At 45.8% G+C, this 13,782-nt stretch overlaps 1 protein-coding gene across 1 annotated transcript in view; it reads left to right on the top strand.

Moving 5' to 3' along the window:
- The window catches only part of LOC126262229 (ras-related protein Rab-23), a 442,957-nt gene that overhangs the window by 39,631 nt on the left and 389,544 nt on the right, over window positions 1-13,782 (top strand). Inside the window, exon 2 of the mRNA XM_049958682.1 lies at window positions 7,396-7,466. Within this exon, the coding sequence (XP_049814639.1) occupies window positions 7,434-7,466 (33 nt within the window). The 5' untranslated portion in view covers window positions 7,396-7,433. The remainder of the gene's footprint in view (window positions 1-7,395; window positions 7,467-13,782) is intronic.

Genomic DNA, 13,782 nt, shown 5'->3' with positions numbered 1-13,782 from the left:
ATAGGACACGTCCCGAGGCATCAAGGCTGGATCTGAGCACTATGGGACTCAACTGCTGAGGTCAAAAGTCCCCTAGAACTTACAACTACTTAAACCGAACTAACCTAAGGACACAAACATCCATGCCCGAGGCAGGATTCGAACCTCCGACCGTAGCGGTCGCGCGGTTCCAGACTGTAGCGCCTAGAACCGCACGGCCACTACGGGCGGCTATACTGTAGAAGATATGGGTGAGAGGATCAGTGAAAATGAAAGTAGGAACTATGCTCAGAGTATCGCTCATCTAGCTTCGTGGTTAAGGTGATTATTCCCAAGAATTTCTGGTTCATTCCCCTATGTGGCACCAATTTTCCTTGGTCGCGACGTTTCTGCTGATAGCTGTCACACTACTGGCCATTTAAGTTGCTACACCACGAAGATGACGGGCTACACACGCGAAATTTAACCAACAGGAAGAAGGTGCTGTGATGTGCAAATGATTAGCTTGTCAGAGCATTCACACAAGGTTGCCGCCGGTGGCGACACCAACAACGTGCTAACATGAGGAAAGTTTCCAGCCGATTTCTCATACACAAACAGCAGTTGACCAGCGTTGCTTGGTGAAACGTTGTTGTGATGCCTCGTGTAAGGAGGAGAAATACGTACCATCACGTTTCCGACTTTCATAAAGGTCGGATTGTAGCCTATCGCGATTGTGGTTTGTAGCATCGCGACATTGCTGCTCGCATTGGTCGAGATCCAATGACTGTTAGCAGAATATGGAATCGGTGGCTTCAGGAGGGTAATACGGAACGCCGTGCTGGATCCCAACGGCCTCGTGTCACTAGCAGTCGAGATGACAGGCATCTTATCCGCATGGCTGTAACGGATCGTGCAGCCACGTCTCGATCCCTGAGTCAGCAGATGGGGAAGTTTGCAAGACAACAACCATCTGCACGAACACTTCGACGACGATTGCAGCAGCATGGACTATCAGCTAGGAGACCATGGCTGCGGTTATCCTTGACGCTACATCACAGACAGGAGCTCCTGCAGTGGTGTACTCAACGACGAACCTGGGTGCACGAATGGCAAAACGTCATTTTTTAGGATGAATCCAGGTTCTGTTTACAGCATCATGATTGTCACATCCGTGTTTGGCGACATCGCGGTGAACGCACATTGGAAGCGTGTATTCGTCATCGCCATACTGGCGTATCACCCGGCGTGATGGTATGGGTTGCCATGTGATGGTATGGGGTGCCATTGATTACACGTCTGTCACCTCTTGTCCGCGTTGACGGCACTTTGAACAGTGGACGTTACATTTCAGATATGTTACAACCCGTGGCTCTATCCTCCATTCGATCGCTGCGAAACCCTATATTTCAGCAGGATAATGCACAATCGCATGTTGCAGGTCCTGTACGGGCCTTTCTGGATACAGAAAGTGTTCGACTGCTGTTCTGGCCAGCACATTCTCCAGATCTCTCGCCAATTGAAAACGTCTGGTGAATGGTGGCCGAGCAACTGTCTCGTCATAATACGCCAATCACTACTCTTGATGAACAGTGGTATCGTATTGAAGCTGCATGGGCAGCTTTACCTGTACACGCCATCCAAGCTCTGTTTGGCTTAATGCCCGGGAGTATCAAGGCCATTATTACGGCCAGAGGTGGGTGTTCTGGGTAATGATTTCTCAGGATCTATGCACCCAAATTGCGTGAAAATGTAATCACATGTCAGTTCTAGTATAATATATTTGTCCAATGAATACATGTTTATCATCTGCATTTATTCTTGGTGTAGCAACTTTAATGGCCAGTAGTGTAGTTGAACGCATCGGCTAATCGCTTGAAGGCCTTGCGGAATGCGCGTCCACGGCGCTTGGTTCGTTGAACCGCGCAGCTCGCCGGCCTGGGCAGGTTCTACGCGAGGTTATTCTACGTGCGTCGCCCACGCATCCCATTTGCATCCCAGCAGCCCACACTCGAGTGCCCGCTAGCTGCCGGCCGCCCACTCCGCTGCAGATGCCGGTCGTGCATTTCCTGACCAGCGGGCTGATGGCCCCGTATATCTTCCTTTGTGAAACAGTTCTGTGAGCGACAGAACCTGCCTGAGAAGCAGAGCTTGGGAGAGCCGACCTGTAGGCTGCCTACACACGGGATCGTGTTTCGTACTGTACTACTGTCAGCTTTCTATTAAAATTTGTCTATAAATGAAAATACTGAATATTCTTTTTTCAAAAACTTTCTCCCTGTGTAACGCGTGCTTTAGATATCGTATTCAACTGCTGAACAATACTGACTGTCGGTTGGCACTGTGTTGCGCATGTGAACAAAATCTTAAACTTGGTGAAATACTAATTTGAAACAACGAAATCTAATCTAATTAAATACCAAAAGTTACTAATTATTTACTCAGTGAAAACTATTTAACTGCAGCTCAGTACTGAAGTACATTATGAAGTGCAATTTCTGACTTGAATTGCCCACAAAAATAAAATACTGCTCTACTCAGAACAAAAATAACACTTTGAGATTACCTACACTGTTGACTAAGTTAATCTGTTTTACTATCTGCGACATAGTCGCGTATATGAACATTGATCGAGTACTGTCAAATGTTTCTTATTCCAGTCTTTGATCACAATGTCAATTCTTTTGACGATGCCCGGTTTCAGACGGTAATGACCATCCTCAGATCTTTTCCACACCATGTCCTAAAGTGATGAGGCCGTATTGGCATCGTCAAAACATATAAATATACTCAGCACAGATCTAAAATAAGGTGTAGAATAGGCCACATCGTCCATCGTGGACGATGTGGCCTATTCTACACCTTATTTTAGATCTACACTCCTGGAAATGGAAAAAAGAACACATTGACACCGGTGTGTCAGACCCACCATACTTGCTCTGGACACTGCGAGAGGGCTGTACAAGCAATGATCACACGCACGGCACAGCGGACACACCAGGAACCGCGGTGTTGGCCGTCGAATGGCGCTAGCTGCGCAGCATTTGTGCACCGCCGCCGTCAGTGTCAGCCAGTTTGCCGTGGCATACGGAGCTCCATCGCAGTCTTTAACACTGGTAGCATGCCGCGACAGCGTGGACGTGAACCGTATGTGCAGTTGACGGACTTTGAGCGAGGGCGTATAGTGGGCATGCGGGAGGCCGGGTGGACGTACCGCCGAATTGCTCAACACGTGGGGCGTGAGGTCTCCACAGTACATCGATGTTGTCGCCAGTGGTCGGCGGAAGGTGCACGTGCCCGTCGACCTGGGACCGGACCGCAGCGACGCACGGATGCACGCCAAGACCGTAGGATCCTACGCAGTGCCGTAGGGGACCGCACCGCCACTTCCCAGCAAATTAGGGACACTGTTGCTCCTGGGGTATCGGCGAGGACCATTCGCAACCGTCTCCATGAAGCTGGGCTACGGTCCCGCACACCGTTAGGCCGTCTTCCGCTCACGCCCCAACATCGTGCAGCCCGCCTCCAGTGGTGTCGCGACAGGCGTGAATGGAGGGACGAATGGAGACGTGTCGTCTTCAGCGATGAGAGTCGCTTCTGCCTTGGTGCCAATGATGGTCGTATGCGTGTTTGGCGCCGTGCAGGTGAGCGCCACAATCAGGACTGCATACGACCGAGGCACACAGGGCCAACACCCGGCATCATGGTGTGGGGAGCGATCTCCTACACTGGCCGTACACCACTGGTGATCGTCGAGGGGACACTGAATAGTGCACGGTACATCCAAACCGTCATCGAACCCATCGTTCTACCATTCCTAGACCGGCAAGGGAACTTCCTGTTCCAACAGAACAATGCACGTCCGCATGTATCCCGTGCCACCCAACGTGCTCTAGAAGGTGTAAGTCAACTACCCTGGCCAGCAAGATCTCCGGATCTGTCCCCCATTGAGCATGTTTGGGACTGGATGAAGCGTCGTCTCACGCGGTCTGCACGTCCAGCACGAACGCTGGTCCAACTGAGGCGCCAGGTGGAAATGGCATGGCAAGCCGTTCCACAGGACTACATCCAGCATCTCTACGATCGTCTCCATGGGAGAATAGCAGCCTGCATTGCAGCGAAAGGTGGATATACACTGTACTAGTGCCGACATTGTGCACGCTCTGTTGCCTGTGTCTATGTGCCTGTGGTTCCGTCAGTGTGATCATGTGATGTATCTGACCCCAGGAATGTGTCAATAAAGTTTCCCCTTCCTGGGACAATGAATTCACGGTGTTCTTATTTCAATTTCCAGGAGTGTATGTGACGATGCCGTGCTGAGTATATTTATTTGTTTTTACGATGCCGTTATGGCGTTATCACTTTAGGACATGGTGTGGAAAAGATAATGGTCATTACCGACTGAGACCGGCCATCGTCAAAAGAATTGACATTGTGATCAAAGACTGGAATAAGAAACATTTTATATTAATCTGCTTGCGTAGCGCAACAACTGATAATCCCGACTACGAACTGTTTCCTCGTAAGAATTCAAAGTGAGATATGCCCTGAAAGAAAAGTACTTACCCTATACTCAATATGTTGTTCTGTGTCTGGTGTACTGACTTTCTGGAAAGTAAACAGAAATCAGCAGATGAAGCAGCTAAGGAAAAAAAACTCAATACAAAATTTGTATTTTTCTTGTGAGAAACACACTCTGGCTTCATGTCGCGTAAGATTCAGTGCACACATGACAAAATATTCAAAACTTTACTAACAGTGCCGGAGGATGGTTTTACTTTAAAGAAAGTCGCTCTTGAAAAATTAAACTCTGATTATTGTCGAAAAAAGTTGTACAACATAAGAGGACCCTTAACAATTATAAAATTCGCTCAATACAAAAGTTACGCCGCCTGGTTTGAGGCACCATGTCACGGACTGTGCGGCCCCACCCGCCGGAGGTTCGAGCCCTCCCTGTGTACTGTGTTAGCGTAAGTTAGTTTGAGTAGTGTGTAAGACTAGGGACCGATGACCTCAGCAGTTTGGTCACTTAGGAATTCACACACATTTGAGAATTTTTTTGAATCAAAGTTACAGACCTTCCAACCAATGCGTTGTTTGTTACATACTAAAAATAGAGAAATCCAATTAATACTAATCATGAATTTTATTAGTTATTTGAGGACAAAGATTTTGACTATAGACTCACAAACTACGCCAAATAATTAGAATAAATAACAAAATATAACAGAAAAAAATTTTGTCTTTCAAGGTTTTTCGAACCGTTACTATAAATACACCATTCTCCCCAGCCCTTCCCGTTCACCATTACACTGTAAGTGATATGTCAGACAGATTGCCTGCAATTATACCTACATCAAATTTATGTATATGTCTAATAACTCTCACTCTACGCCTTTTTTTATTAAAATGTTGTAGTCATACTTGAGTTTCTTAATATGATTACTGTACATGAACAGAGAAGCGTTTGTAAAAAAAGTGTAATTTAACTGAATGATTTTCACATATTATTTTGAATGTGAATAGTATGCGTTGTTTTATTGTTTGGTTAGTGTTTATAAAGCAGATGTTACGCCATTTCGGAATAGGACAGTCAGCTAGAAACGAAGCTTTATTTTCGGATATCTTAAGCTTCATGCTGTTGGCTGTCAAAAAGATTTCGACACTCTTGAAAGTGTTTCATGAAGTGGTATGTTGTGTTTCAGTACCTGTGCCGAGCCCGAATCTCGTCCGACACAGAGCGGAATGAAACATCACTGTTTCGATACAATTAGTCCGTTCCAAGCACAGGTGGACTGAAACAGCCTTATTTTGAAACAACGATACAGTTTCTGTGTCTGGCTCGAGATCGAATCTGGTCCGGTTATCCGAGACAGGGGCGGAATGAAACACCACTGTTTCGAAACAGTGAACCACAGCCGTTCCGAAACACTGAAACAGTTCCACGTATCGATACACTGTATCGAAACATAGAAACAGTGGCCATGTCTAATTCTTATTGACTGCTATGGCCGCGATATTAAGGCGCTACGCCTCATATGTGCATAGTCATTACTGCTTGTACTCATCTGGGCATCGACTTTACCAAGTTTCCCGTCAGAGAGGCTGGAATTTTGTCACATTCGTCTTCAAGTGCTTCTTTTAGGTCTCTCTTGTTAGAAATGTCTTCTCCTGATGCTATCTTCGACTACTTTCCAACGGATTAATGTCTGGGCTCTGAGGAGGGGTGTTAAGTTGTACAGGAGCCACTGCCTTGTATTTAGAGCCGTATGCTTTGGGTCGTTATCTTGTTGAAAAATTTAATTTGCTTGCAGACATAATTTTTTGGCGCTAGGATTCAGATTGTCCTTTAAAATGTCGATATACATATGGTGATCCATTATACCTATGAAATGTAATTTCCCAACACCTGCAGCACTCATACAGCCCCACGCCATCAGGGAGCCACCTCTGTGTTTAACCGTTGACACGAGACTGCGTGGCATCTCCGCATTCTTCTTACTCCACACCATTCGCTTGCCATCCGACCCGAATACGTTATATTTACTCTCATCAGAAAATATTACTCTATTCCAAAAGTCTTCCTTTTTGAATCTATATTCCATCGCAAAACGAAGACGTTTCTTTCGATTCTGTTCACTGACCCAAAATTTCTTGCGCGCTACCCGGCCGTGATAGCCATACGTTTTGAAGGTATTTCTGATTGTGTTGGCACGTACCTTCTTTCCCCTAGACTCTCACTCCCCAGCCAACTTAGGAGCGCTGATTTTAGGTTTCTTCTTCATTTCCCTCATGATAAATCTCACGTCTGCATCCATCAAAGTCTGAGGGCGTCCGGTAAGTGGTTGGTTTCGTAATGATTTTGTTGCGCAAAATCGATCTATTATCGACTGAACCGTCGATCTAGGTCTACGACTACCTTAGCAGTCTCGTAAGAAGATTTTTACTCATTATGTAAGCGCAGAATAAGTTTCCTTTCGATGAGCGTCGTCCCCCTACCTTGACGGCCCATGGCGCTAATTGCACTGTATCGGCGCCGTTCAGAACGACAATAGGCGATAGAGTGCGGCCGCGCACGGTTGACTCTAGTGTGTGCCGTGGGTCAGCGTTATAGTTGAATTACTGCGCACAGAATTTCGACATGTTCACATGGTGAACGAATACTGTATGAACTACCTTTTGTATTACATTTTCTATTTTGTTAACCTTGCTGTCGATTTGGATGTATGTCTTTCCTTGCTTTTCAATAAAAATGACTTACCGGGTACTTCTTACGTGACTGGCTCTTTAGATTTTGTATACATTTCTTTTCATATTACACAGACTTTGTTTTCTAAAAGATATGCAGCTTGACGAATACTTTTTGGACTCACTGTTAAGTCCTTTCACGTGTGTTACTGCGTGGTCGGACTGATTCCACCCTTTTTATTTTTCCAGGTGCGGCGATGAGCTGAGTGCACGGAAGCCAACCAGCCATGCGCGAAGAGGAGCTCGAGGTGGCCATCAAGGTAAGAAACCACAATGAGGCATTATTCCTCCTGTTTCCCAGCAGAGTAGCTTCGGTATACATATCAAAAGAAAGTAGTTCTGTAAAACGTCAAAGTATATTGTACTGTATGTGTCAGTCTTCTCCAATCAAGTGTCACGAGAACAAGATAGGCGATCCAAAAGTAACTAGAACTTCCTACGAGTCCGCAGAGGGCGATAGTGACGGGTTCTCCTGCTATGTGCCACTTCGATGCCCTGCTTTGACTCACGTGACCCAAGTTCCTCTTTTTCTTAGGTTACACGTCCAGGAGCCAGTCTTTCTAAATGGTGTTGCACCTGTTTGGTCATTTTGTGTTGCAGACCCCACACAATAGTGTACTCACATAAAGCTTTTGCCAGAACCTGTTCTCCATTTACCCCTGACGGTTCTTTGGTCACAAGAACTTGCTCCCGTTTCCGCTGATGATCTTATGTCTTTCCACATTTTTCGAGTGTGCCCTTACCAATGCACGTGGGTTCTTCCTCAGTGGAATGACAGACAACAGCGTTAACTGGCAGGAGGTTGATTAAATGAAAGATAACAGGAGCACGCCTGGAGAACGTTTTCATTAAATGTCTTCAGTATGTACAGCTGTATCAGTACACAAACATCTTTAAATACTAAAATGGATGTTTCGGCTGTCCTGCTTCAGCTTTCTGCTGGGCGTATGTCATTACCCACCCGTAACCCAGAAAGATTTTAGTGAACTTGATCCCGGCTGCAGAAACCTACGTACATCGAGAAATTGTGTTCGCTAGGAACGTTAAAAGAATATACTGTAGTGTGTCATTTGTTATGACTACGTTCCTACGTTACCAGTAGCTCAAAATATCCATGATCCGCCTGCCTGTGAGGCTACATGGAATAAATAACCTGCAGTGATGACGTGTTGAGCCGGCCGCGGTGGCCAAGCGGTTCTAGGCGCTTCAGTACGGAACCTCGCGGCTGCTACGGTCGCAGGTTCGAATCCTGCCTCGGGCATGGATGTGTGTGATGTTCTTAGGTTAGTTAGGTTTAAGTAGTTCTAAGTCTAGAGGGCTGATGACCTCAGACGTTAAGTCCCATAGTGCTTAGAGCTATTTGAACCATTTTGACGTGTTGATCTCTATTTTCAGTCAGTTGTTAACGTTCATGCTCACCTCCCTAACAGTTCTTACAGAAAAAGGAATAAAAAAACATCAACTCAGTATAATTGTAGTCTCCTGTACCTTCGTTTCCCTTCCTCTCTTGTCAAATTTTACTAATTAACTTTCTCGGCACAGCATAACATGCATCTCTCTTTCTCTTACCTGTTGCATTCATGCTGCGCCTTTTCCAACAGCCACTAACTCGTCTCTTGCCACTTTAATTATTTTTGCCTCTGTTGCTGTTCCGCAACACCGCCCGAAATCTTCGAATGACGTTGAGTCTCCATTATTTAAACCTGTTACACTTACTGATGTTCCAGTTCGTTAGTGGTGTGAAAGGTACTCTCCCCTGGTATTAACAATATGTATACATATGGTTAACCAAGAGACGAGACGTGTCGTTTAGATGATGTATGGCTTGGTTGACGCTGTAACAGTGACGTCTGGAGCCTATATGTCAGAAGAAGCTGCTTCTGCTCAAGGTGAAGTCTGCGAGGCACCCTGCGTCGAGGGGAAGTTCGGCTGCGTGTGTTCTACATCTACACCTACATCTACATGGATACTCTGCATATCACAGTTAAGTGCCTGGCGCGGAAAGAATGAACACCCATATCTTTCCGTCCGAGCTCTGATTTCCCATATTTTATCGTGGTGGTCGTTCCTTCCTATGTAGGTCGGTGTCAACAAAATATTTTCGCATTCGGAGTACAAAGTTGGTGATTGGAATTTCGTGAGAAGATTCCGTCGCAACGAAAAACGCTTTTCTTTTAATGATGTCCAGCCCAAATCATTTCTGTGACACTCTCGCCCATACTTCGCGATAATACAAAGCGTGCTGCCTTTCTTTGAACTTTTTCGATGTACTCCGTCAGTCTTATATGGTAAGGATACCACACCGCGCAGCAGTATTCTAAAAGAGGGCGGACAAGCGTAGTGTAGGCAGTCTCCTTAGTAAATCTGTTACATTTTCTAAGTGTCCTGCCAATAAAACACAGTCTTTGGTTAGCCTTCCCCACAACATTTTCTGTGTTTTCCTTCCAATTTAAGTTGTTCGTAATTGTAATACCTAGGTATTTAGTTGACTTTACGGCTTTAAGATTAGACTGATTTATCGTGTAACTGAAGTTTGAGTTCCTTTTAGCACTCATGTGTATGACCTCACACTTCTAGCTATGTAGGGTCAACTGCCACTTTTCGCACCATTCAGATATCTTTTCTAGATCGTTATGCAGTTTGTTTTGGTTTTCTGATGACTTTATTAGTCCATAAACGACAGCGTCATCTGCAAACAACCGAAGACGGCTGCTCAAATTGTCTCCCAAATCGTTTATATAGATAAGGAACAGCAAAGGGCCTATAACACTACCTTGGGGAACGCCAGAGATCACTTCTGTTTTACTCGGTGACTATCCGTCCATTACTATGAACTGTGACCTCTCTGACAGGTAATCACAAATCCATTCACGTAACTGAGACGATATTCCATAAGCACGCAATTTCACTACCAGCCGCTTGTGTGGTACAGTGTCAAAAGCCTTCCGGAAATCCAGAAATACGCATTAGTGTATTCGTCTGAATCAATTTTATGATGGCAACATTGATTCCAGCCATCTTAAATCATTATCCCTTGTCATCGATTGTTTTTCTTTTTTTCTGGCTACGGTCGCAGGTTCGAATCCTGCCTCGGGCATGGATGTGTGTGATGTCCTTAGGTTAGTTAGGTTTAATTAGTTCTAAGTTCTAGAGGACTGATGACCACAGATGTTAAGTCCCATAGTGCTCAGAGCCATTTGAACCATTTTTCTTTTTTTCTGGGAGCGAAAAATAAACATTACGCTAACTTTATCTGTTATTCATTGCAAACGAAACATCAGAATATGCTCAAAAATACCCTTAAGAAAAGCCGTGGTCTTGCACCTCTAAATACGACGACGACCTCAGAGGCATAAAAGGTAAGTATATTCAAGAAAGCTGTGAAATTTTAGAATTCTTTGGCGGCACGTATACTTCCCAAATGAACCTTACGTTGATCTTAGGCGGTTACTTTGAACACGAGCAGGTGGCCGTAATATTGTGACTAAAAAGTGTCTTTTGGTGACTGTATATTTCCAGTTCCGCCTTACACACAAAAAACGCTCGGTTTTGAACAACCAATGTATTTTAATGAAACAAATATAAGAAAATCTGACTGACTTAAAACACACGTAGTACGCTGCCTTTTTCCTCCGGTAGATAAAAACTCCTGAGATAGTGCAGACAGCGTTAATAAAATGTATTAAACTCTTCAGCAGCTAGCTGCGATCGTAACTTGTTCAGTAGTAGCGTACGGCTGAACGTTCCTGTAGAAAACGCTTAGTCGGTTGTCAGATAAAGCGTGCTGTTTAATACGACGCGTGTTTCTCTTTTAGGTGTTTCCACCTAATAGTACACAACGTCACGGCGGGACATCTAACTGTGCTCTCAACTGATTTTGTGCTTGTTGAGAACCAGGCAGTCGTAATACTGCATTCCATGACTTGGGTAGAAATTAGACGCGTTCGGCCATAAATTCTACGTCAGACATAATTGTCAGTTTCCTAGCGTTGTGTTTGAGATAGCGCTGTCGAGATAGCGAATTCTGCGCCATGGCTCATGAGAAACAGACCGCGGTAAGGAGAAAAGCTTTTAGTGAATCAAGGAATGATGGCCTATGTTCATTAGCCACAACATTAAAACATTTCATCTCATGTTCAACTACATTTCGAAACAACTACCTCATAATCACGGAGCCATCCGTTTAAGCTAATTCGTGTGATGCGTGTTATTTGATTTCCACGTTTTTTCAGCCATGCTGGTTATGCAATTTAACCACAAAAGAGCTTTACGTACTTCAATTACTGTCTGACATGTCACATGGTTACATAGGTTTGTTGCGGATCTTAATGAATATCATCGCAAAATACTGATCGGAATTATTTACAGAAGAATCGAGGCCGACCTCGGGGAAATCAATTCAAATTCCGGAGAAACGTGGGAACACAAGAAGTGATACTGAACTTATATTAGAGACATGCAGAACAGTGGCAAAGTATCTACCCGCCCTCGTGTGAGTTGCGAATGTGTGTTTAGATAAACATGTATATGTTTTGAATCTTGGTCATTACATTCTGTAGCTTACACTGCCGCCGCAAAAGAAATTAGTACGCTGGGAAAGACAACATCGATTTGATCCGATGACGACATATGCCACCTGCTGAATAATAGACGTACTGATAATGGTTTCAACGTCACCCACCAACAGACAGCGTAGTGGCATAACTACCAGAGCGCCATCTGTGTCTACCGTTTAATAGGGAATGCTCACAGCCAGAAGGCGACCGGGTCGGACAACGAGGTGGTGGAACTGCAGTGATCGTCAAAAACACCGTACGACATCATCAGGAGGATCTACCGCCCCTGGAATCACTGGAACCCACGGCGGTTACAATCTTCACGGCAATAGGAAACATAACTCTGGTGGCGCCGTATCTTAGCCTCAAGAAACAGTTGGTGGCCAGAGATCTTCTGCTGTGTTCGACCGACTCAATAAGGTCTTGCTGGGAGGAGACCTTAACTTCAAACATCGGGCTTGGCATTCAAGGAGGGCCAACCGAAAGGGACAGCTACTCTACGACCGAGCGAGGTGGCGCAGTGGTTAGCACACTGGACTCGCATTCGGGAGGACGACGGTTCAATCCCGTCTCCAGCCATCCTGATTTAGGTTTTCCGTGATTTCCCTAAATCGTTTCAGGCAAATGCCGGGATGGTTCCTTTGAAAGGGCACGGCCGATTTCCTTCCCCATACTTCCCTAACCCGAGCTTGTGCTCCGTCTCTAATGACCTCGTTGTCGACGGGACGTTAAAAACCACTAACCTAACAAAACCTACTCTACGATCTACAGAACGATCAAGTCTCCATCTATGGGCCACGGGAGCCAACACGCATCCCTGAGTTCGCCGTCCAGGAGGTTGACGTTCTCGATATAGCGATTGTTAAAAATATCGCTGCAAATCTACAGCTCAGGGCCATCCAGGACCTGTCATCTGATCATCTATCAGTTCTCGGACTTCTCGAGGGTGGCGGCCTCCCAATACCACCTCCAAGCTCCAGAGCTGTTAAGTGGGACATACCTTCACAGAAAACAATGGCAACGATGCAGACATCCAGAAGATAGACGGATGACGTTTCCTTTGTCCCGGGAGCTACGCTGCCGAGCTGAAGAATGGAGGCAAGACCTCTGGGAAACAAAGATGAACGAAATGTTCCTCCAGACGAGGTTCAAATCAAATGGCTCTGAGCACGATGGGACTTAACATGTAAGGTCATCAGTCCCCTAGACTTAGAACTACTTAAACCTAACTAAGGACAGCACACACACCCATGCTCGAGGCAGGATTCGAACCTGCGACCGTAGCAGCAGCGCTGGTCCGGACTGAAGCGTCTAGAACAGCTCGGCCACAACGGCCGGCTTCCAGACTAGGGAAGAGTGGCGACTTGTAAGGGCACTACACTACGCCAGTCGAGACCGCCAAAGAGAGCAATACGCGGCCCCGATGGCCTCATACGACTCGCTTGGCCAAGCTGGATTATATGTCGACGTATATGAACACCACATGACAACTCCGCCCCCACAGGATGCAGAGGACGCAAGGGAAGAGGACCGTATCCGGCAGCGAATCGCCGACTTCCGCCAATTCTCCACACAACAGACTTGTTCTTAGCGCTCCCGCTGAAGGTAGAAAACTCATCAGGAAGACGAACAACTCGGTGCCTGGCAAGGACTCTGTGGCCAGTGTCGATCTTAAGCATTTTCCGAGAAAGGCCATCGTTCTCTTAACTCGAATTATCAACAGCCGTTTACTCAAGGGCTACTTTCCTGCAAATTGGGAGACGGTGAAGACGACCGCTATTCCCAAAAGAGGAAAAAACCCAACGTTGCCAGACAGCTACGGCCCTATTAGTCTGTTGCTCACACTCGACAAAATATTGGAAAGGGTGCTGCTACAGCGTCTCAAAGAGTATCTGGAAGAAAATATCATCCGCCACGAACAGTTTCGCTTCCAGCCACAGTTATCGGCGGAGCTTCAGCTGCTTCGGATAACGGAGTCCATACAAGTCAACCTGAATAGACGAAACTCCACAGTTGGAGT

The sequence above is a fragment of the Schistocerca nitens genome, chromosome 6, assembly GCF_023898315.1.
Source record: "Schistocerca nitens isolate TAMUIC-IGC-003100 chromosome 6, iqSchNite1.1, whole genome shotgun sequence".
NCBI classification, from domain to species: Eukaryota; Metazoa; Arthropoda; class Insecta; order Orthoptera; family Acrididae; genus Schistocerca; species Schistocerca nitens.
Note: the sequence above shows the minus strand (reverse complement) of the source record. Positions and strands in the feature narration are given on the sequence as shown.